The sequence below is a fragment of the Mucor mucedo genome (genome assembly GCF_025094135.1).
Source record: "Mucor mucedo strain NRRL 3635 chromosome Unknown EV154scaffold_13, whole genome shotgun sequence".
In the NCBI taxonomy this organism is placed as follows: Eukaryota; Fungi; Mucoromycota; class Mucoromycetes; order Mucorales; family Mucoraceae; genus Mucor; species Mucor mucedo.
The window spans coordinates 108,231-128,990 of record NW_026252297.1 but is presented as its reverse complement, the minus strand read 5'-3'; the positions used below and the strand labels follow the sequence as shown (position 1 = coordinate 128,990).

The window sequence follows — 20,760 nt, the reverse complement described above, 5'->3', positions numbered from 1 at the left end:
AATAGAAAAAAAAAAAAGTGGGTGCGCTCTTTTCCTTTGCTAACACATAAAACTATGTCAAACTGGGGTCAGCTGCCCGCCGAGATTTTGTTAAACATCATTCAGTTTGCATTTATTGACTTGGACAAGCTGAATTTCATTGGAAGAAGGGAAGAATGGAATATCAAACAGCAATACTTACTGGTTTCTAAACACTGGTCTATGGTAAGCCGACAAGTGGCATACAAAGTAGTCGACTTAGACACTGATTGTAATATTGAAAAATTCATTGCGTTCATGCTCGATTCTCCTAATGGTTGTTTAGTCCGAGAAATAAGTTTTGGTTATTACATGAAGCGTCACGTGGAACCTCACTTAGGTCCATTATTTAGAGCGTGTCCCAACTTGATATCGTTACAGAATCTTGACATAGACGAATCGTTTTGTAAACGTTTAATTTCAGAAGTTCATGCAATGGGAAACAGTCTCAAGTTACAAAAGATACCGACATTTGAAATTTGCGATGTTGATACTTTTGATTCATACGGGCAGGCAGCTTACGCCTTAAAAAATACGTTAGAAGAAATTTCATTTTGTGATATGCGTCGTGATAATCCAACTTATGAATCAGATAGGGCATTGAGTCGATTAGTGGAATTTACAAAACTTCGGGAGGTCATTTTTCATTTGTATGAGTATGACAACATCTTTCAAATTTTCACAATGATCCAGAATTGCACTTCATTTTCAACTGTTACAATAATATGTGTTACCAGCACTTATTTCGGACAGTTATTTGATCACCCAGAACCCTACAACTTGAAGCCACTTCCAAATGTTTTAAAATTAGAAGTGATTGGAGCGATACCCTTCACTGAGAGACATTTTCAGTATATCATGCATGTATTTCCAAACTTACATGAATTCGATGTTGATCAGGATTATAGTTATTATCGCATAACAGAAGAACAAGGCGTCATGCAGGAACATCAAGAGATAGGACAACAAGTTCCCAGCAAAGCTTGGATCGATTTTCTGACGTATGTTTCCCGAATAAAGACGAATATAATTGGCACCTTCTTTATCAAGGACTATGCCGAAGTCTTTGCAAATTTTCCAAACATTACTGAACATTTAGAAATACGATATGGACCCGACTTGCGTATCAAACCGAATTTCAATATTGTGTACCAAAACAATGATTTCAAGTATTCGGATTACCGCTATGGAATCGAAAAGTTTCGTCATCTTGTTTTTGATTGCAGGTCTTTTGATTTCTATGATAATTTACCTCATGAACCTCTTCTTCGCATCTATGGGCCAACTATGAAGTCGTTAAATCTTAAGATGATGTCTGCTGACCACCACAATTCAGAAGAGAGTGTTGCTTACAGGATGCTGGATGGAAATGTCTTTAACCCGATATTTGAACATTGTTCAGTGTTAAAGAAGCTCCGGGTACGCGATGGCTACTTTAATTTTCTCAGTCCAAGTCCTTTCAAGGCTACCAAAAGCCTTCAATTGGTGGAATTTGATGAGTGTTCTTTCAGCGCCAAGTTTCTTTGTGAATTGTCTACATCATTGCCTGACCCATTGCAGTATTTGTCATTCACGTCTTGTTCTATATCGTCACCTTATGAAATAACGGATGATTTTCCTAATGTGATTGACATGCCGTATACTTCATTTGGTTATTTGATATGGAATACTCAAAGATATAAGGAGGTCATTGAATCATTATACATCAAAGTTACAAAAAAGTCGCGATCGTTTTATTATGAAATGGATAAAGGTAACGAAATGGTATTGTCATCGCCAGTCGAATTTGAATCCTCTATACACTATGATTCATCAATGAGTATTGATATCCGATGCTTTGATATTGAAAATTTGGTGATAAAACTAGATTATGATTTTCAAGTACATGGATCTTTCAAAGGCGATAATCTAACGTTCCGTTATGGAGGAAAGCATATGAAAATAAGCGTACCTGCTAATTTTCACAATAGTTGCTAGAGCTTTAATAATAATAAAAGCTTAATAATTTATAAAGCAGTCTTGCATGATAAACAAAATATTATTTGGCTAATTTGGTTTTCTCACGTTCTTTCTTTGCTATCAATTAAATGTCAAACTGGGGTCAGTTGCCCGCCGAGATTTTGTTAAACATCATTCAGTTTGCAATTGCTGACTTGGACACACTGAATTGCATTGAAAGAATGAAAGGATGGAAATTCAAACAGCAATGCTTACTGGTTTCTAAACACTGGTCTATGGTTACCCGACAAGTGGCATACAAAGCAGTCGGATTAAACACCGATTGTAATTTTGAAAAATTCATTGCATTCATGCTTGATTCTCCTCATGGTTGTTTGGTCCGAGAAATAACCTTTGGTTATGACTTGAAGCATCGCGTGGAACCTCACTTAGGTCCATTATTTAGAGCGTGTCCCAACTTGATATCATTACAGAATCTTGACGCAATAGACGAGCCGTTTTATAGACGTTTAACTTTAGAAGTTCGTGCAATGGGAAACAGTCTCAAGTTACAAAAGATACCGACATTTGACATTGACAATATTGACACTTTTGAATCATATGGACAGGCAGCTTACGCCTTAAAAAATACGTTAGAAGAAATTTCATTTTGTGATATGCGTTATGATAATCCGACGTATGAATCAGATAGGGCATTGAGTCGATTAGTGGAATTTACAAAACTTCGGGAGGTCACTTTTCATTTGTATGAGTATGACAACATCTTCCAAATTTTCACGAAGATCCAGAATTGCACTTCATTTTCCACTGTTAGAATAATATGTGTCAGCGATACTTATTTTGGAGAAGTTCTTGATCAGCCAGAACCCTACAACTTGAAGCCACTTCCAAATGTTTTAAAATTACAAGTAATTGGAGCAATACCCTTCACTGAGAGACATTTTCAGTATATCATGCATGTATTTCCAAACCTACATGACTTCGTTGTTATTCAGGGTTATGGTTTTTCTCGCGTAACAGACGAGCCGGACATCATGGAGGAACATCAAGAGATAGGACAACAAGTTCCCAGCAAAGCTTGGATCGATTTTCTGACGTATGTTTCTCGAATAAACACGAATATAATTGGCACCTTCTTTATCAAGGACTATGCCGAAGTCTTTGCAAATTTTCCAAACCTTACTGAACATTTAGAAATACGATATGGACCCGACTTACGTATCAAACCGAATTTCAATATTGTATACCAAAACCGTGATTTCGAGTCTCGGGATTACGGTAAAAAGCGCTATGGAATCGAAAATTTTCGTCATCTTGTTTTTGATTGCAGGTCTTTTGATTTCTGTGATAATTTACCTCATGAACCTCTTCTTCGCATCTATGGGCCAACAATGAAGTCGTTAAATCTTAAGATGATGTCTGCTGACCACCACAATTCAGAAGAGAGTGTTGCTTACAGGATGCTGGATGGAAATGTCTTTAACCCGATATTTGAACATTGTTCAGTGTTAAAGAAGCTCCGGGTACGCGATGGCTACTTTAATTTTCTCAGTCCAAGTCCTTTCAAGGCTACCGAAAACCTTCAATTGATGGAATTTGAGAGGTGCTCATTTGGCCTTGACTTTCTTTGTGAATTGTCTACATCATTGCCTGACCCAATGCAGTATTTGTCATTCACGTCTTGTTCTATATCGTCACCCTACGAAATGACGGATGATTGTCTTCAGGTGATCGACATGCCGTATACTTCATTTGGTTATTTGATATGGAATAATCAAAGATGTACGGAGGCCATGGAATCATTATACGTCAAAGTTATAAAAAAGTCGCGATCGTTTTATTATGAGATGGATAAAAGTAACGAAATGGTATTATCATCGCCAGTTGAATTTGATTACTCTAGAGACTATGCTTCATCAATGAGTATTGATATCCGATGCTTTGATATTGAAAATTTGGTGATAAAACTAAATAATAGGTTTCATGTACATGGATCTTTCAAAGGCGATAATCTCACGTTCCGTTATGGAGGAAAGCATATGAAAATAAGTGAGCCTGCTAATTTTCACAACAGTTGCTATAGCTTTATCTAAATAATAAAAGCTTGCCCGAAAAGAGTTAATAATTTATAAAGCAGTCTTGCATAAAAACAAAATATTATTTGGCTAATTTGGTTTTCTCCCGTTCTTTCCTTTGCTATCAATTAAATGTCAAACTGGGGTCAGCTGCCCGCCGAAATTTTGTTAAACATCATTCAGTTTGCAATTGCTGACTTGGACAAGCTGAATCGCTTTGAAGAAATGAAAGGATGGAAAATCAAACAACAATACTTACTTATTTCTAAACACTGGTCTATGGTTAGCCGACAAGTGGCATACAAAGTAGTCAAGTTACACATTGATTGTAATGTTGAAAAATTCATTGCATTCATGCTCGATTCTCCTAATGGTTGTTTAGTCCGAGAAATAACTTTTGATTCGGACATGAAGCATCACGTGGAACTTAACTTAGGTCCATTATTTAGAGCGTGCCCCAAATTGATATCGTTACAGGGTCGATGTTGTCTACTCAAGTCGTTTTTTATAACTTTAATGCTAGAAGCTCGTGCAATGGGAGACAGTCTCAAGTTACAAAAGATACCGGGGTTTGAGGTTGATGATATTGAAAGTTTTGAATCATATGGACAGGCAGCTTACGCCTTAAAAAATACATTAGAAGAAGTTTCATTCTGTGATGCCCTTTATGATAAACCGACTTATGAACTAGACAAGACATTGAGTCGATTAGTGGAATTTACAAAACTTCGGGAGGTCATTTTTCATTTGTATGAGTATGACAACATCTTTCAGATTTTCACAAAGATCCAGAATTGCACTTCATTTCCCACTGTTACAATAATGTGTGTCATGGAGACTTTTTTCGGACAGATATTTGATCACCCAGAACCCTACAACTTGAAGCCACTTCCAAACGTTTTAAAATTACAAGTATTTGGAGCAATACCCTTCACTGAGCGGCATTTTCAGTATATCATGCATGTATTTCCAAACCTACATGACTTCAATATTGAACAGACTTATGGTTTTTCTCGCGTAACATACGAAGCGGACATCATGGAAGAACATCAGGAGATAGGACAACAAGTTCCCAGCAAAGCGTGGATCGATTTTCTGACGTATGTTTCTCGAATAAACACGAATATAATTGGCACCTTCTTTATCAAGGATTATGCCGAAGTCTTTGCAAATTTTCCAAACCTTACTGAACATTTAGAAATACGATATGGACCTGACATATGTATCAAACCGAATTTCAATATTGTGTACCAAAACCATGATTTCGAGTCTTCGGATTATGGTAAAAAGCGCTATGGAATCGAAAAGTTTCGTCATCTTGTTTTTGATTGCAGGTCTTTTGATTTCTATGATAATTTACCTCATGAACCTCTTCTTCGCATCTATGGGCCAACTATGAAGTCGTTAAATCTTAAGATGATGTCTGCTGACCATCACGATTCAGAAGAGAGTGTTGCTTACAGGATGCTAGATGGAAATGTCTTTAACCCGATATTTGAACATTGTTCAGTGTTAAAGAAGCTGCGGGTACGCGATGGCAACTTTAATTTTCTCTGTCCAAGTCCTTTCAAGGCTACCAAAAGCCTTCAATTGGTGGAATTTGATGGGTGTTCTTTCAGCGACAAGTTTCTTTGTGAATTATCTACATCATTGCCTGACCTATTGCAGTATTTGTCATTCACGTTTTGTTCTATATCGCCTCCTTGTGAATTGACGGATAATCGTCTTCAGGTGATCGACATGCCGTATACTTCATTTGGTTATTTAATATGGAATGATGAAAGACGTACGGGGGTTATAAAATTATTCATCAAAGTTACAAAAAAGTCGCGATCGTTTTATTATGAGATGGATGAAGGTAACGAAATGGTATTGTCATCACCAGTTGAATTCGAATCCTCTAGAGGGAGTTGTTCATCGATGAGTATTGATATCCGATGCTTTGATATTGAAAATTTGGTGATAAAACTAAATAATAGTTTTCATGTACATGGATCTTTCAAAGGCGATAATCTAACGTTCCGTTATGGAGGAAAGCATATGAAAATAAGCGAACCTGCTAATTTTCACAACTCAGTTGGTAAAGCTTTTAGATAATAAAAGTTTGCTCGAAAAGAAATTATAATGACTTGATAATTACGAAGCAGTCTTGCATAAAAATCAAATGTTATTTGGCTGATTTATTTTTCCTTTGCTATCAATTAAATGTCAAACTGGGGTCAGCTGCCCGCCGAGATTTCGTTAACATCATTCAGTTTAAGATCAATGAGTTAAACCGGTTGTTCATAACAGATCGTGAGAAGGATTGGGATACCAAACTGCAATGCTTGTTGATCTCTAGATACTGGTCTATAGTTAGCCGACAGGTGGTATACAAAATAGTGGAATTAGATACTAACGATGAAGTTGAAAGATTCGTTGGATTCATGCTCGACTCTTCTAATGGCCGTTTTGTCACACAATGGATTTTGGTTTAGGTCTTTTGTTTAAAGTATGTCCCAACTTGATATCGTTAAGCAGTCGAAACAAACCAGACAGCTCATTCTTCAATCGTTTAACATTAAAAATTCGTGCCATGGGAAATAGCCTGAACCTACAAAAGATACCCGCTTTCGAAATTGAGTTTTATATCATATGGATATGCTGCTTACGCCTTGAGAAAGACGCTGAAAAAAGTGGAATGTTTTGACAATCGGGAACGCCACCCGACTTATGAGCGAGACGAGACATTAAATCGATTAGTGAAATTTACAAATGTCCGAGATGTCACTTTCTACTTGGCTAAACATGACAATATCTTTCAGATTTTCACAAAGATTCAGCATTGTCCTCTTTTATCAACTATTACAATATGTTGTGCCGACGAGATCCCCTTGTTTGGAAAAATTCATGATAAGCCGGAACCCTATAACTTGAAGCCGCTTCCGAACGTTTTAAATTTACTAGTAATTGGAGCATTACCCCTCAATGAGCGGCATTTTCAGTATATCATGTATCTATTTCCCAACCTACACCACTTTAATTTCCATCACCGTTATAATGATTACTACTTTGAGGATGATCTGGATGTAATTTTGCAACATCAAGAGATAGTGCATCAAGTTCCTAACAGAGCTTGGATCGATTTCCTGACGTACGTTTCCCGAATGAGGACTGGCCGAATTGGTACCTTATTTATCAAAAACTATGTAGAAGTCTTTGCGAAACTTCCAAAACTGACTCAACATTTGGCTATTCGATATGGTCCCGACTTACGATTCAAGCCGCTTTTTAATTTTTCTTACGAAAATGAGGATTTCAGTGAGGTCTTCGATTTTTTAGAGTCTTGTGTATCGAACCCCCCTCGTCGCCTAATAATAGATGGTATGTCTGTGAAATCATATGAAGAACTACCACATGAATCTCTTCTTCCCATCTACGGGCCAACAATGAAGTCGTTAAATCTTAAATTGGTACCTGCTACAGACCATCATGATAAAGAAAGTGCTGCTTATAGGATGCTGGACGGGGACGTATTTAATCCTGTATTTGAACAGTGCCTAGTCCTAAAGAGACTTCGGGTAACCGATGGATCATTTAATTCTTTCGATCCAAGTCCTTTCAAGGCCACCTAAAACCTTCAATTGGTGGAATTTGAGAGGTGCACATTTGGCACTGACTTTCTTTGTGAATTGTCTACATCATTGCCTGTAAAAAAGCCGTCGCTAACTTTTGCGCATTGCTCAATATCTCCATCATTTGATAATCATACAGTAATTGATATGCCGTATAGTTCATTTGGTTGTTTATTATTGAGGGAAAAGAAAACAAACCCGACAGCAATAGAAGTTTATCTCAAAGTAGCAATGGATGCTCAAACTTTTTATTATGAATTTTATGGTAATAACAAGATAAAATCATCAACATCAATTATTTTCGAAACCTTCAAAAACGATTTTAAAAAGATTATCATTGAAATCCGATGTTTTAATATTGAAAAGCTGGTGATTGAACTAACAGTTGATATCTATTCGATTGGATGTCTTGAAGGCGATAGTATCACGTTCCATTATGAGGAAAATTGTAAAGATACCATTGTTCCTGATCATTTTTACAGTGGTTGGTAGACCAATCAAATAAACAAAAAAAAAGGGCTTCTTGGAAGGATTTGATGATTTGCAGTCTAAAAATATTAAAAAGGAGGTTGTCCTTGGCACATAGACTTAAGCACACGGTATTCAACTCCGAGCAAAAAAGATTGAAGGGTTTCTCGTACAGCAGGTGTACCTCAGAACAAGTGAGATCTGACAGTAGAGCATCTTTTCTGTAAACAAGCTCTGTGAGTGTTCATTTTCCATTACAGTGTTTACACCTCAAATTTAGACAGTTGAAAGATATCAGATAAGTGCGGACAATGATTTTTAACGATGTTGAGGGGGTGGTTACTTGTTCGATCCTGGATTCATCTTGATTAATAATAAAGCAATGTAAATAGCAGAGAGTCTCATATGACTTGAACAGTGTATCATTGGAGATGATTATTATTGTTGATTTAATCGCTCATTTACTTCTTATTATTGGATTTCACTGTAAGCTACCATCAGTAAGCTGGTGAATAAATGTCATAGCTTCTATCCTTTCTTCTTATATATGCCTCCTAAATTATAAAGGACGAAGAGTTGGTGTTCCTGAAATAATTTATAAGATCTTGAAAAGAAGAGAAACTCTTGCAGAGGTGTTAGTTTTGATATAAACGAATTTCAGACCTCATCCATAAATTATCTTGATACAAATTAGCCCTTGTTATACATCTCATAGCTATTCTCTACAATAGATATGTTCTACCTGAAAATAAAAAGAACCTTTGAAACCGCAGAGTTAAGTAAAAACTTGTTTTAATTTGTTAAACTATAACAATTGTAACATATTCGGGAATAGATTTGAAAAACATGATATTTATGGCAACACAAATATGAGCCGGTGGTGAGCGACCGCCCGTCTTATTATTCTACTAAACAGTCAATGCGCCACATAGGATATGGTTGTTTTTGTTTAGGCGAAAACTCAATGATTTCTACAGATAAAAAGCTTTTCTTTAACATCTTGTCTGAATTTTCATTTTTATTTCGTCTGAAGATTAATTTTTGCTTTGTCTGAATTTAAAGTGTCAAAATTGAACACAAGCATCCCAAAAAAAAATCCCAGATCATTTATTAAACATCGGCGAGAAGGTTTTTTCTATCACGTAAATATCTGCTTGTACGTAACCTTGAGAAAATCTTTTGTACGATACAACATATGTTACACTAAAGCGCACACACGGAAGAAACAGGTTGGTATATGAAGAAGATCCATTCGTGCACGACCACATACGCAACGAGTCATTTTTATTGGTTGGATTTGACATTAATTTAAGCCAAAGGAATGTCAAAAAGCGAATTATATGTTTTTTCAACAGGTGTATAGAGATAAGTCATTGAAAATAAACATGGAGAGATACAGTCTCCTTTATTGTATTTGGTCAAGAAGGAACAATAAAACACGTGTTACAAGAAAAAAAGGAGAGTTTTAAAAATCAAAAAAAAAAATAGAAGAGAGGGTGGGCCCTTTTTTTTTGTTTCCCCACAACTTTTTTCCCAAATAAAAACTTAGAAATGGCTGGCACACAATCGATAGTGCAAAAGATAACATATGATTTAGCACTATGGTTATTTAATTTAATGTTAGATATCTTCTTTCGAGAAGTTCGACCTAGAGGAGCACATAGAATCCCTAAAGAAGGACCTGTTATATTCGTAGTTGCTCCACACGTCAATCAAGTAAGCAAATGAGACCTCCACTTTCGTATTCTTCTCATTAAAACCCCATTTTTTTTTCTCTCTCTTTCTTGTAGTTTGTTGATCCCATTGTACTTATGCGGGAATGTGGTCGTCGAGTGTCGTTTCTCATTGCTGAAAAGTCCATGCATCAAAAGGGTATTGGTTTCTTTGCCAAAATGGTCAATGCTAGTAAAGTATATTCATATACACATGTGAACCATGTGTGGTCAATGAGTAAAAAAAAAGAAAAAAAAATTAACCTTTTTTTCTATTAGTCCCGGTGATTCGCCCACAAGATTTAGCCAAGCCAGGACAAGGCCGTATTCAGTTACTGAACCGAAAGACAGATCCATTGCGTATTATTGGTATCGACACCCAGTTTACCAGTCAATTGAAAGCACGCGATTCAATCCTGTTGCCCAAAGGATGTGGCGTTTCCGAAGTGTTTCAAGTGGTATCGGATACAGAGATCATTATCAAGAAAGAATTCAAAGAATTGCGTGCGTTGGAAATCTTGACATCCAACGATGGATCGGCCTATAAAATCATGCCTCATGTAGAACAAGAGTCTGTGTACAAGTGTGTGCATGATGAATTAAATAATGGGAGATGTATCACCATCTTTCCCGAGGGTGGTAGTCATGACAGAGCTGAAATGTTGCCATTAAAAGGTAAACCTTTTATCCATATCGTTGCACAATTTTATTACGGGAAAAATTCATATCTATATTTATAGCTGGTGTCACCTTGATGGCTTTGGGCGCCATGGCCAAATATGAAGGATTAGATGTCAAGATTGTTCCTTGCGGTAAGCTATAAATAAAGAGTGTGAGAAAAAAAAATAACTTTATGGCAGAGATACTGATCTATGAGTCTAGGCTTGAATTACTTTCATGCTCATCGATTTAGGTCTCGTGCCGTCATCGAGTTTGGTAATCCCATTACCATATCTGCTGAACTCGTTCAAAAATTCAAATCGGGAGGAAACGAAAAGAGAGAAGCTTGTTCTAGTTTATTAGATAGTATCTACAATGCCTTGAAAACAGTGACTATTAACGCTGGAAGTTATGAAACATTAATGGTACGTGTGTGTGTGATATATATACATAAAAGTTAAATTCTAACCTTTCTACATACGCAGCTTATCCAAGCGGCTAGAAGACTTTACAAACCAGCACACAGAAAACTGCATCTTTCGCAAGTGGTTGATTTAAATAGACGCTTTTTGATTGGATACAATTTGTTCAAGGATGATCCCAAAGTAATTGATTTGCAGCAACGTGTGATGGCCTATAACCAAGTGCTGAAATACAATGGCATCAAGGACCATCAGGTGTCGAAAACAAACAATGACGGACGCAGAATCCTGTGGCTACTGATTAAACGAGTGATTATTCTGACGATATTAGCGCTTTGGGCCTTTCCTGGCGGTATCTTGAATTTACCCGTTGTGATTGTAGCCAAAGTGATTAGCCAAAATAAGGCGCGAGCGGCACTCAAGAGTTCCTCGGTCAAGATTGCTGGAAGAGATGTATTGGCGACCTGGAAGTTACTAGTGGGTTTGGTCTTGTTACCTACCTTATATGCGCTGTATAGTTTGATCATGTTTGTTATTGTGTTACAGACCGATTTGGAGTTCAAGTGGAAATGGATCTTACCTTTAGCTACTTGGAGTCTTTTACCCTTTGTTTCATATGCTAGTTTAAGGTTTGGTGAGATTGGCCATGATATTTTCAAGTAAGTTGAGAGGAGTAGGGCCTATTTTTTTTTCTTAAAATGGGTGGGTTTATTCATTCGTTAAACGTGTAGGTCCATTCAGCCTACAGTCATGGCCTTGTTAGATCCTCGTGGAGCAGAGACGCTTCGCCAAAACAGAGAAAAGCTCTCTAGCAGTATTACCGAGTTAATTAATGAATACGGGCCCAAAGTATTTACCGATTTTGATGGTAAATAATTATTCCATGACTGTGCAAAACAAAACAAAAAAAACTCACCTTTTCTTCCTTTTTAACTAGCAAACTATATCTCGACAACAACACAACCTTGCAACATGTATAGCCCACTTCCAAGTCGTGTAGCGAGTACGAATAGTATTTCATGGACTTCAGGACCTAGTAAAATCCCACGTATTGCCAGTGGATTCTTCAACCAAGTGACACGCATGAACTGGTTAGACGATAAGAATATTTTCAATTGGGGCCGTAGTGAAGATTCGGATATGGCAGATGATGTATTCTTCTTTTTGGACAAATTCTATAATAATATCAGTGGTCGTAGTCGAAGTGGATCTGTCAGTGAGTCGGATTCGAAACCCTCCAGTCGGAATCGAAGTCGAACTAATAGTTTCACGAGCCTTGAAGGTTATAAAGTTGAAGGCATGACCAGTTTACCTAGTGTAGAAGGGGAAGAGACGAAACCGCTCCTGGTGGCAAGAAATGTGACATCCAGGCGTATGTTTCGTATTGACGATGTAGAGGAGGAGGAAGATGACGAAGAAGAGTTGGGTCAGTTAGCTGTTGCTGAAGGACTCGTTCATCAAAGTAAAAAACATGTCTAAAAATTTGGGACTGTTTAAAAATTATTGTTTACCCCACACACACACACACACATACACACACACAACCCCCATACACAAAAATGTAATACATACCTCTTCTTTTTTATTTATATATTCATATATATATTTATCTATATCACCCTTTATAAATATACATAAATGCTTCGTTTATTTCCTAAAAGAAGCTTGACACGTTTAACACAAACAAGAGGTCTTCAATCTGCTCGTGTTGTTTTTGAAAAGTCCAAACTCGAGCAAGATACGGACGATGCTTGGGACCATGCCAAAGTGGATCGTAGCACTATTAGCAACCAAGCAGTACCACAACCTGCTTCTGATGCAGTACCAAGTAGTATGTTGGCAGCTTTTCACAACATGTTTGATCGTGGACCCAATGTAGGCATTGAAGTCATTACAAAACATGGGTTTGTCTTGTCCAACCATATTAAAATCGATCAACCCTTGATCTTGTTGAATGGATCACCTTTTCTTTGGAATGCACCACCTCGCTCACCTGGGTTTTTACCCATGAAGGATTGGGATATTGATACCTTCAAGATTTTTGAGGTGGTCTCACCTCGACCTGAACTCATCATGTTTGGCACAGGAAAAGAATTTGCACCTATTCCTGAACATATTCGTAAATATTTCTTTAAACTTGGTATTCAAGTGGACCAAATGAATTCGGTAAAGTATTTTTTATTATTATTATTATTATTGAAGACAAAGAAGGGAAGAGGGTATTAACAAATAAGATATATATACAAAAAGAAACATGCGGCAGCAACGTATAATGTATTGGCAGAAGAAGGAAGACGAGTGGCAGCCGCGTTGTTACCACTTGAAGAAAAAGCCTAAGGTCTGACGATGACAGGAGCGGTGATACCATTTTTGACGACAGTTGGCCTACATTTGCCATTGGAAAAAGATTTTCTACTCTTTCTCTTTTTTAAAACTGCATCCATTAAAGCCTGAATAAACCTCTGTTCATCAATTAACCTCACGTCTTGTTTCAGATAGCCCGCCGGGTGGTTCACGGTAGACATGAGATCACGTAAACTCCAAGCACTTAATAAAAATAAACGTTTGGCACTAATCTTGTTCTCCTTGAGTTGTCGAAATACAGTGCGTCTCACTTCTTTCACTAATTCGCCAACCGCTTTCGCCCACACTGTATTCACATCTGTATCTTTTTCTTGTTTCAATCGATCAATTTTTGACTGCAGTGATTCATCACATCGATTTCGGACAAATAAAACAGGAATGTGATGTGCTTGTGCTTTGGATGCAATGACGAGATCAATCGCTTGTAATCTAAAATTTCTATATCAGTCCATATTCACACGATCTTTTTTTATTTATTTATTTTCGGGATCACCGCATGTGGGATGATGTGATACATACCTTTCCGCTGTAACAATGATCAAGGAATCAAATGCCATGAGATAATTATCTTCAAAGTAACTCGTTTCTCGACTACCAGCAGTACCCGCACCAGGCATATCCCATAATACCATACTGCGTAAATCCGGATGTCGATAACCGCGTGGTTCACTCGAACTGCCAGATGCTTCATTTATCGCGGCAGCATATTTATCATTGTCGTTGTATCCCAAGATCCCATTCACTAATGAACTCTATCATTTTTTTTTTTTTTTTAGCATATTTTTTTTTTTCTTAAAATAATTTTTTTGCGGAGTTTGTGTTTGTACCTTGCCTGTGCCTGCGGCACCCACTACGGCGACGTTATAGAAATGATCACAATCTAATCCCATCGCTCTCCGCACTTGCAACTTGGTTTCTTCCGATACCTCGGACGATTTGGAGGGTGCTTCAGTGAATATTCTTTGATATGCTGACCAAAATGCTAAAAACGGTGACAGCGGCCCTAAAAAAAATGTATTAGGCGTGTTAAGAAGCTATGATAGGTTTTCTTTTAAATAATTTTACATCCAACGACACCGAGTAGACCGCCAATGGTACTATCGACAACTTTAACACCGGTGTACTCTGTTTCGCTAAATTTATAGGCGTTGAGGATAGGAAAGGCAACAATCACCATGGGAACGGATATAGTAGAGAGTGTGGCTTTATGAAATCGACCTGAAAAATCGTCAATATCGTATAAAATGTTGGATTTATCGCCTAATGTAAGAGAAGCTGCTTGACCCATTTTTATTTATTTATTGTTTTATGTGAAACATTTAACAGTAAAAAGATGAAAAAAGGGTAAGGAGAGGGGGAAAAAATAGAAATGTTTAAATATGAAAAAAAAAAAAAGGAGTTGACGGAAGAGAGGAGAGGGGGATGATTAACATATGAAAGTGCTGTGATTTTGGAAAAGTACAGGTAACGTGAGTGGAATTTTTGTGTCATGGGTTTTTTTGTGGAATTGCTAAAAGGAGACAAACCTGTAATACAGCGGCTCCACCCCCAAAGTTCGTTTTCCAATTTCATAAATTCGCTTTTGTCGCAGCCCAAAGTTCGCTTCTTGATTGGTCAAAGTTCGTTTTTTGTAAATCACCCAAATTCGCTTTGGTGGCACCCAAAGTTCGTTTTCACGTCAGAAGAGTTCGCTTTTAAAAATTACAGGATTATGAGATAATGTTATGAGAGATAATGTTATGAGAGATAATGTTATGAGAGATAATGTTATGAGAGATAATGTTATGAGAGATAATGTTATGAGAGATAATGTTATGAGAGATAATGTTATGAGAGATAATGTTATGAGAGATAATGTTATGAGAAAAAAAAAATGTTATGAGGAAAAAAAAATGTTATGAGAAAATGTAATGAGAAAATGTTATGAGAAAAAAAAATGTTATGAGAAAATGTTATGAGAAAAAAAAATGTTATGAGAAAATGTTATGAGAAAAAAAAATGTTATGAAAAAATGTTATGAGAAAAAAAAATGTTATGAGGAAAAAAAAATGTTATGAGAAAATGTTATGAGAAAAAAAAAATGTTATGAAAAAAAAGTCACAACATATTATCTCATAACATTATCTCATAACATTTTTTTTTCTCATAACATTTTCTCATAACATTTTTTCTCTATGAATTTAGATGTTAATGCTTTGCGTTGCAAAGATTGCAATGTTGACTTTAAGACTCATTCAGAGTTAAACAATCATAATTACGGCACTCATGTGGATAAAACAAAAGTCTTTATTGGTAATGGTAAGAACTGGACATTTAAATAAAACATGACATTTTTTTTTAAAGAACAAATAGACACCATTATGGAAGTTAGCAAGGTTGATGGCAAATTTAATTGTCCTGAATGCTCAAGCAAGCTCAGTACTCCTACCACATTTAGCGCCCATCTTAAAAAAAAGCATAACGGCCACTGCGAAGCCATTTCAAACAAAACAAAGCGACGAAGCCTCGAAGATAATAACAACGATAATTCTACAACCATATCATTGAAACATCGAAAGTTACAAAGCCTGAATCTAAATTTAGATGAAATTGATTCATCTCGATCTCCAAAAGCTCTTGATAAAAACACTGCTATATTGTTGGCATCTGGTACATCTTTAGGGTCAACTCGTGAAAAAGAGAATTCTATAATGTTGGCAAGAATTGGAAATTTGGAACCAATATCCATAGTGGGTGGAAGTGGTAAAACTTATCATTTTCTAAAATCGTCAGACAGCATAAGTGATGTGCTAACCGATCAACCTTCTGGTTCTTGGACCCTTCCAGCAGCCGATACAACAGTCATACAAAACTCTTCATCCTCAAGCGTTGACAGCCTTCTGGATCATATTATAAATACAAGTCCACTCTATAACCACTTATTTGATCAAAAATACGTGGAGCTTACAATGGAAGTTACAGAGTTAATAAACCAGGATTGGACTTTCTTTCCTCAGCTTAGGTATGTCACCTCGCAAATTTTTGCTGGGGCAATCCTAGTGAATAAGACATCAGCATTACTCTTGAATTGCATAGAATCATATGGAAGATCGAAGACCGTTGATGCACACCATGAGCGCAGAATTGGAACTGCAATGAATACATCCTCTTTTCCCAAAAAACAACCAAATTACGGATGGATTAATATTATTACCACTCACGAAGACGGAGCAACCAAACTAAAAATTGGCACAACGGTCAGTAATCTGTTGGTGACCTCAAGTATACGCATAGACAAAAACTCAATAACAAAGAATATTGTGGAACTAGGACCAACCACCAGTAATTTCACTGCAACACACGATACAAAAATTTATCTCAATATGGAATCATTAAGATAAGGAAAAGTGTTAGCGAAGGATGACTCAACAACCAGTATTGATGTAGGAAATTACTTCTATCAACTTAGACAACTCAGATCAAAATTTCATTGTTTATCCACATATACTTTATGTCGTTCATCCAGTACATTTGCATATGATATTTCCTACAGACCTTACACGATTTGGACCCTATGCGACTATGATTCTTCCCAACAAACAGACTCACAATCTCAATTGCTATCTCAACTGTTTCAAACAATCGCCACTTCAGTTATCAACAATGGCATATTGGCCCAAATCAAACTAGATGTTCTAAATGATCTATGTAGCAAATTGAAAAATGGAGCAATAAAATATACCATCCGTGAATTTATTGATCAACAAGAGAAATCATTTGCAGTCATCAACAATATGAAACTGAACCAATTACTCACAATTTTAGCTGATTCGATGACTACATCTATTAAAAATGCCAACGCAGTGGTGAACAGTAATTTTACAACACTTCAGCGTAAATAATACCCTATATAAGAAATCATCACTACGGTATACCGCTATTATTTTATTGGGTTGTTTCTTTAATGTATTTCATCTTATATCTTTGATTTGCATTGATACGAACAAAAATTGAATTGTAAAAACAAGTTGTAAATATTATATTATCAGTTCAAGGAAATAAAAACCCTGTTAATGAATACTAAATATACTTCACCAAATGTGGTAGCTTCATGACCTTAATAAACTATTCTTGAAATGCATTTGTTGTCCAGTGAATAATGGAATGAAGCTTGAGCTTGATTAAGCCAAATCTGATGGCTTTGTGGTATTTTGACCTGGTAATGTCCACACACCAGTTGGTTGTTCTGCAAGTATATCTTCAATGAGGTCTGGAGAGGCGAGCATGTAATACTTTTTCCCATTTTCTAACGATACTGCTATTGATTTCCAATTTCCAATCTTGCTTAACATTATTATTTTTTCTTGATCAGTTTGTGGAAGATCTAAGGCATTTGACGCAAGTAATACTCCCATGTCATTATCACATCGAGCTGATGTTGAAAATAAAGGACCAGATGAACCAGAATTTGAATCAATTTCATCTAAATTTAGATTCAGGCTTCGTAACTTTCGATGTTTCAATGATATGGTTGTAGAATTATCGTTGTTATTATCTTCGAGGCTTCGTCGCTTTGTTTTGTTTGAAATGGCTTCGCAGTGGCCGTTATGCTTTTTTTTAAGATGGGCGCTAAATGTGGTAGGAGTACTGAGCTTGCTTGAGCATTCAGGACAATTAAATTTGCCATCAACCTTGCTAACTTCCATAATGGTGTCTATTTGTTCTTTAAAAAAAAATGTCATGTTTTATTTAAATGTCCAGTTCTTACCATTACCAATAAAGACTTTTGTTTTATCCACATGAGTGCCGTAATTATGATTGTTTAACTCTGAATGAGTCTTAAAGTCAACATTGCAATCTTTGCAACGCAAAGCATTAACATCTAAATTCATAGAGAAAAAATGTTATGAGAAAATGTTATGAGAAAAAAAAATGTTATGAGATAATGTTATGAGAAAAAAAAATGTTATGAAAAAATGTTATGAGAAAAAAAAAATGTTATGAGGAAAAAAAATGTTATGAGGAAAAAAAAATGTTATGAGAAAATGTAATGAGAAAAAAAAATGTTATGAGAAAAAAAAAATGTTATGAGAAAAAAAAATGTTATGAAAAAATGTTATGAGAAAAAAAAATGTTATGAGGAAAAAAAAATGTTATGAGGAAAAAAAAATGTTATGAGAAAATGTTATGAGAAAATGTGATGAGAAAAAAAAATGTTATGAGAAAATGTTATGAGAAAAAAAAATGTTATGAAAAAATGTTATGAGAAAAAAAAATGTTATGAGATAATGTTATGAGATAACATTTTCTCATAACATTTTCTCATAACATTTTTTTTTCCTCATAACATTTTTTTTTTCTCATAACATTTTTTCATAACATTTTTTTTTCTCATCACATTTTCTCATAACATTTTCTCATAACATTTTTTTTTCTCATAACATTTTCTCATAACATTTTTTTTTCCTCATAACATTTTTTTTTTCTCATAACATTATCTCTCATAACATTATCTCATAATCCTGTAATTTTTAAAAGCGAACTCTTCTGACGTGAAAACGAACTTTGGGTGCCACCAAAGCGAATTTGGGTGATTTACAAAAAACGAACTTTGACCAATCAAGAAGCGAACTTTGGGCTGCGACAAAAGCGAATTTATGAAATTGGAAAACGAACTTTGGGGGTGGAGCCGCTGTACAGTTCAGTACAGTCTTTCCAATACCTGTATATTTATTGCATCTCACTTCCGGCACTTTATTCGACTACCGACTTCATAGTTATTTATCACTTGAAACTTTTGCATCACACTGTACTCGCGACTGCGTTTACCCGCATCAAAACCACTGTAACTTTTACTTCCAGATGAAAAATAATGGACATAGGTAATTCAACAGCATAAGTATGATTGATTATTGATGAAAAAGGCTAATTTTATTTTTAATATAGTGATATGCCTCTTGTCAAGTCCAACTGTAATCAAACTTGTGACAAAAACCGTATTAGATGGAAGGAATGATAAATACATATGCATTGCCGTCGATAAAGGGAATAAGAAATCCCTTTCTTCTCTCTATTTACTACAAACGCCGATCACAAGTGAGCTTCCTGCGATTGTTTTAGAAGTCCAAAACAATATTGAAATAACATCAATTGAAAACTGCTTACAAGTAGCAGAAAAAGATGACTTCATTCTTTTATGTACTGATCAAATTTCACCATCAATTAAAATTAAACTTCTAGCCATAGTTAATAATCCCTATTGGTGGCAGCCACACAGTGCTTTTAAGCCAAGAAATGTATATTTTTTCCGAAGGTTGCGATTAATAATGACTATGATGTTGATCAGAGCCTTGATCCACTTGCGGCACTTAAATTATATATTTCTAGCAATTGAAGCTCAAGGATGTAACGAATTCAACTATTCAACTCTTACAGACTGTGACAGAGAAATGAAGGTCTACGATATTTTGATTTTAAATATTTTTGAAAAATAAAAATAATATAACATTAGTAAACATGGTGTACTTTATTTAAACCTCTTCATGGAGATAATTTAATACTCAATAGGCGTAAGATATCGATTTCCTATAAAATAAGTACTGTAATAGTTATATTATAATCGGGATCTTTCCATTTAGTAATGAGATATTGTGACACAACGTTATACGCTATTAAAGATACTTCTTTTCTGAACATAAAAACAAGCATAAATACTATTAACATTACATATAGGAATGCACTAGCAGAGTTCTATTGGGATATAAGATGCAGGCAAACATATAAGTTAAGAATATACTAATAGAAATAAAATGGTGGCTACTTTACCCCTATTAATCTAGAGGAAGAATTGAGTATGTCGTGCATAATAATCGAGTAAGCTACGCCTAAACAACCAAAATAATTGGATCGACTTCGAATCTTTTTTCTACCTAAATACAGTATCCAACCGCTCGTTTCATGAACTTTTTATTGACATCCTGCTGAAATTTCGATGATAATCGGTGATTGACTCACCTAGCGCCACACAAACCAACAGCCCATAATTATTTCTGACACAAATAATGAATCGAATACATCTGATGTCAACGCCACCTAAAAGCCTGTTGCTACGCCTGAAGTCAGTGCACAAACAGATGTAATTAAAAAAGACACTGGCTCGGAAAAGGATGTCGCTGGTTCTTATACACCCTTACAATTGAAAGTACCAGAAGTAAGTAATCCAACATCTACATCTGAAGCCCTGTAGGTACAATAGAAATCGAAGAGGAATCAGCTGTTGAAGCAAATATGGTGGAAGCGGAATCGGGAGTTGTAACTGGAGTTAAGCTTACACACGAGAAAGATGAGGGTGTTTCTCCACCCAAGTACAGAAGGAGTCAAAGGCTCATGGATAAGAAAAAAGTTTAAATAAAATCAAATATAATAAAATCAAAATAGTATCGTTGAAAATAGTTATGATTGCGGGCATGAAGTTCAAGATGACTATTAG

General features: G+C 35.8%; 10 protein-coding genes across 10 annotated transcripts; 8 read left to right on the top strand and 2 right to left on the bottom strand.

Moving 5' to 3' along the window:
- Nucleotides 1–54: 54 nt before the first annotated feature.
- EV154DRAFT_496641 (uncharacterized protein) lies at nt 55–1,995 on the top strand (the record flags this gene model as incomplete). Its single annotated transcript, XM_051600172.1, has 1 exon — nt 55–1,995. The coding sequence occupies one exon, from the start codon at nt 55–57 to the stop codon at nt 1,993–1,995; it is 1,941 nt and encodes a 646-aa protein (XP_051461401.1).
- Nucleotides 1,996–2,105: 110 nt separating this feature from the next.
- EV154DRAFT_575996 (uncharacterized protein) lies at nt 2,106–4,143 on the top strand (the record flags this gene model as incomplete). The annotated part of the gene is made up of 1 exon (XM_051606473.1): nt 2,106–4,143. The coding sequence occupies one exon, from the start codon at nt 2,106–2,108 to the stop codon at nt 4,068–4,070; it is 1,965 nt and encodes a 654-aa protein (XP_051461400.1). The 3' UTR covers nt 4,071–4,143.
- A 41-nt stretch (nt 4,144–4,184) lies between these two features.
- On the top strand, nt 4,185–7,666 carry EV154DRAFT_575995 (uncharacterized protein; the record flags this gene model as incomplete). The annotated part of the gene is made up of 3 exons (XM_051606472.1): nt 4,185–6,132; nt 6,345–6,523; nt 6,716–7,666. The coding sequence occupies 3 exons, from the start codon at nt 4,185–4,187 to the stop codon at nt 7,664–7,666; spliced, it is 3,078 nt and encodes a 1,025-aa protein (XP_051461399.1).
- A 3-nt stretch (nt 7,667–7,669) lies between these two features.
- EV154DRAFT_575992 (uncharacterized protein) lies at nt 7,670–8,158 on the top strand (the record flags this gene model as incomplete). The annotated part of the gene is made up of 1 exon (XM_051606471.1): nt 7,670–8,158. A coding segment is annotated over one exon (489 nt), but the record flags the coding sequence as incomplete, so codon positions are not given.
- Nucleotides 8,159–9,534: 1,376 nt separating this feature from the next.
- EV154DRAFT_496635 (uncharacterized protein) lies at nt 9,535–12,502 on the top strand. Its single transcript, XM_051600171.1, has 8 exons — nt 9,535–9,850; nt 9,925–10,039; nt 10,126–10,521; nt 10,587–10,658; nt 10,729–10,931; nt 10,992–11,587; nt 11,660–11,796; nt 11,866–12,502. Exons 1-8 carry the CDS (start codon nt 9,686–9,688, stop codon nt 12,405–12,407), a joined length of 2,226 nt encoding a protein of 741 aa, XP_051461397.1. The 5' UTR covers nt 9,535–9,685; the 3' UTR covers nt 12,408–12,502.
- Nucleotides 12,503–13,723, top strand: EV154DRAFT_496634 (NADH dehydrogenase 1 alpha subcomplex assembly factor 3). Its single transcript, XM_051600170.1, has 2 exons — nt 12,503–13,094; nt 13,179–13,723. Exons 1-2 carry the CDS (start codon nt 12,567–12,569, stop codon nt 13,263–13,265), a joined length of 615 nt encoding a protein of 204 aa, XP_051461396.1. The 5' UTR covers nt 12,503–12,566; the 3' UTR covers nt 13,266–13,723.
- Nucleotides 13,103–14,845, bottom strand: EV154DRAFT_496632 (interferon-inducible GTPase-domain-containing protein). Its single transcript, XM_051600169.1, has 4 exons — nt 14,358–14,845; nt 14,120–14,295; nt 13,812–14,044; nt 13,103–13,721 (listed from the first exon to the last, which is right to left on the bottom strand). The coding sequence occupies exons 1-4, from the start codon at nt 14,578–14,580 to the stop codon at nt 13,262–13,264; spliced, it is 1,092 nt and encodes a 363-aa protein (XP_051461395.1). The 5' UTR covers nt 14,581–14,845; the 3' UTR covers nt 13,103–13,261.
- Nucleotides 14,846–15,016: 171 nt separating this feature from the next.
- On the top strand, nt 15,017–17,173 carry EV154DRAFT_477757 (uncharacterized protein; the record flags this gene model as incomplete). The annotated part of the gene is made up of 4 exons (XM_051598129.1): nt 15,017–15,167; nt 15,477–15,590; nt 15,645–16,613; nt 16,674–17,173. The coding sequence occupies 4 exons, from the start codon at nt 15,017–15,019 to the stop codon at nt 17,171–17,173; spliced, it is 1,734 nt and encodes a 577-aa protein (XP_051461394.1).
- Nucleotides 17,174–17,783: 610 nt separating this feature from the next.
- Nucleotides 17,784–17,986, bottom strand: EV154DRAFT_496621 (uncharacterized protein). Its single transcript, XM_051600168.1, has one exon. It carries the CDS (start codon nt 17,956–17,958, stop codon nt 17,791–17,793), a length of 168 nt encoding a protein of 55 aa, XP_051461393.1. The 5' UTR covers nt 17,959–17,986; the 3' UTR covers nt 17,784–17,790.
- Nucleotides 17,987–19,143: 1,157 nt separating this feature from the next.
- EV154DRAFT_477755 (uncharacterized protein) lies at nt 19,144–20,678 on the top strand (the record flags this gene model as incomplete). Its single annotated transcript, XM_051598128.1, has 4 exons — nt 19,144–19,153; nt 19,218–19,726; nt 20,371–20,485; nt 20,518–20,678. The coding sequence occupies 4 exons, from the start codon at nt 19,144–19,146 to the stop codon at nt 20,676–20,678; spliced, it is 795 nt and encodes a 264-aa protein (XP_051461392.1).
- Between the last annotated feature and the right edge of the window lie 82 nt (nt 20,679–20,760).

Excerpts from the sequence above, each read along its gene's own strand:
- EV154DRAFT_496621 (XM_051600168.1), bottom strand. The coding sequence starts at position 17,958 with ATGGCAAATTTAATTGTCCTGAATGCTCAAGCAAGCTCAGTACTCCTA.
- EV154DRAFT_496634 (XM_051600170.1), top strand. The coding sequence starts at position 12,567 with ATGCTTCGTTTATTTCCTAAAAGAAGCTTGACACGTTTAACACAAACA. Across the intron at positions 13,095-13,178 it reads AAGTGGACCAAATGAATTCG|AAACATGCGGCAGCAACGTA; the intron begins GTAAAGTATTTT and ends ATATACAAAAAG.
- EV154DRAFT_496635 (XM_051600171.1), top strand. The coding sequence starts at position 9,686 with ATGGCTGGCACACAATCGATAGTGCAAAAGATAACATATGATTTAGCA. Across the intron at positions 10,040-10,125 it reads TGCCAAAATGGTCAATGCTA|TCCCGGTGATTCGCCCACAA; the intron begins GTAAAGTATATT and ends TTTTTCTATTAG. Across the intron at positions 11,588-11,659 it reads ATTGGCCATGATATTTTCAA|GTCCATTCAGCCTACAGTCA; the intron begins GTAAGTTGAGAG and ends TTAAACGTGTAG.
- EV154DRAFT_496632 (XM_051600169.1), bottom strand. The coding sequence starts at position 14,580 with ATGGGTCAAGCAGCTTCTCTTACATTAGGCGATAAATCCAACATTTTA. Across the intron at positions 14,045-14,119 it reads GTGCCGCAGGCACAGGCAAG|AGTTCATTAGTGAATGGGAT; the intron begins GTACAAACACAA and ends AAAAAATGATAG. Across the intron at positions 13,722-13,811 it reads ATCATTGTTACAGCGGAAAG|ATTACAAGCGATTGATCTCG; the intron begins GTATGTATCACA and ends TAGAAATTTTAG.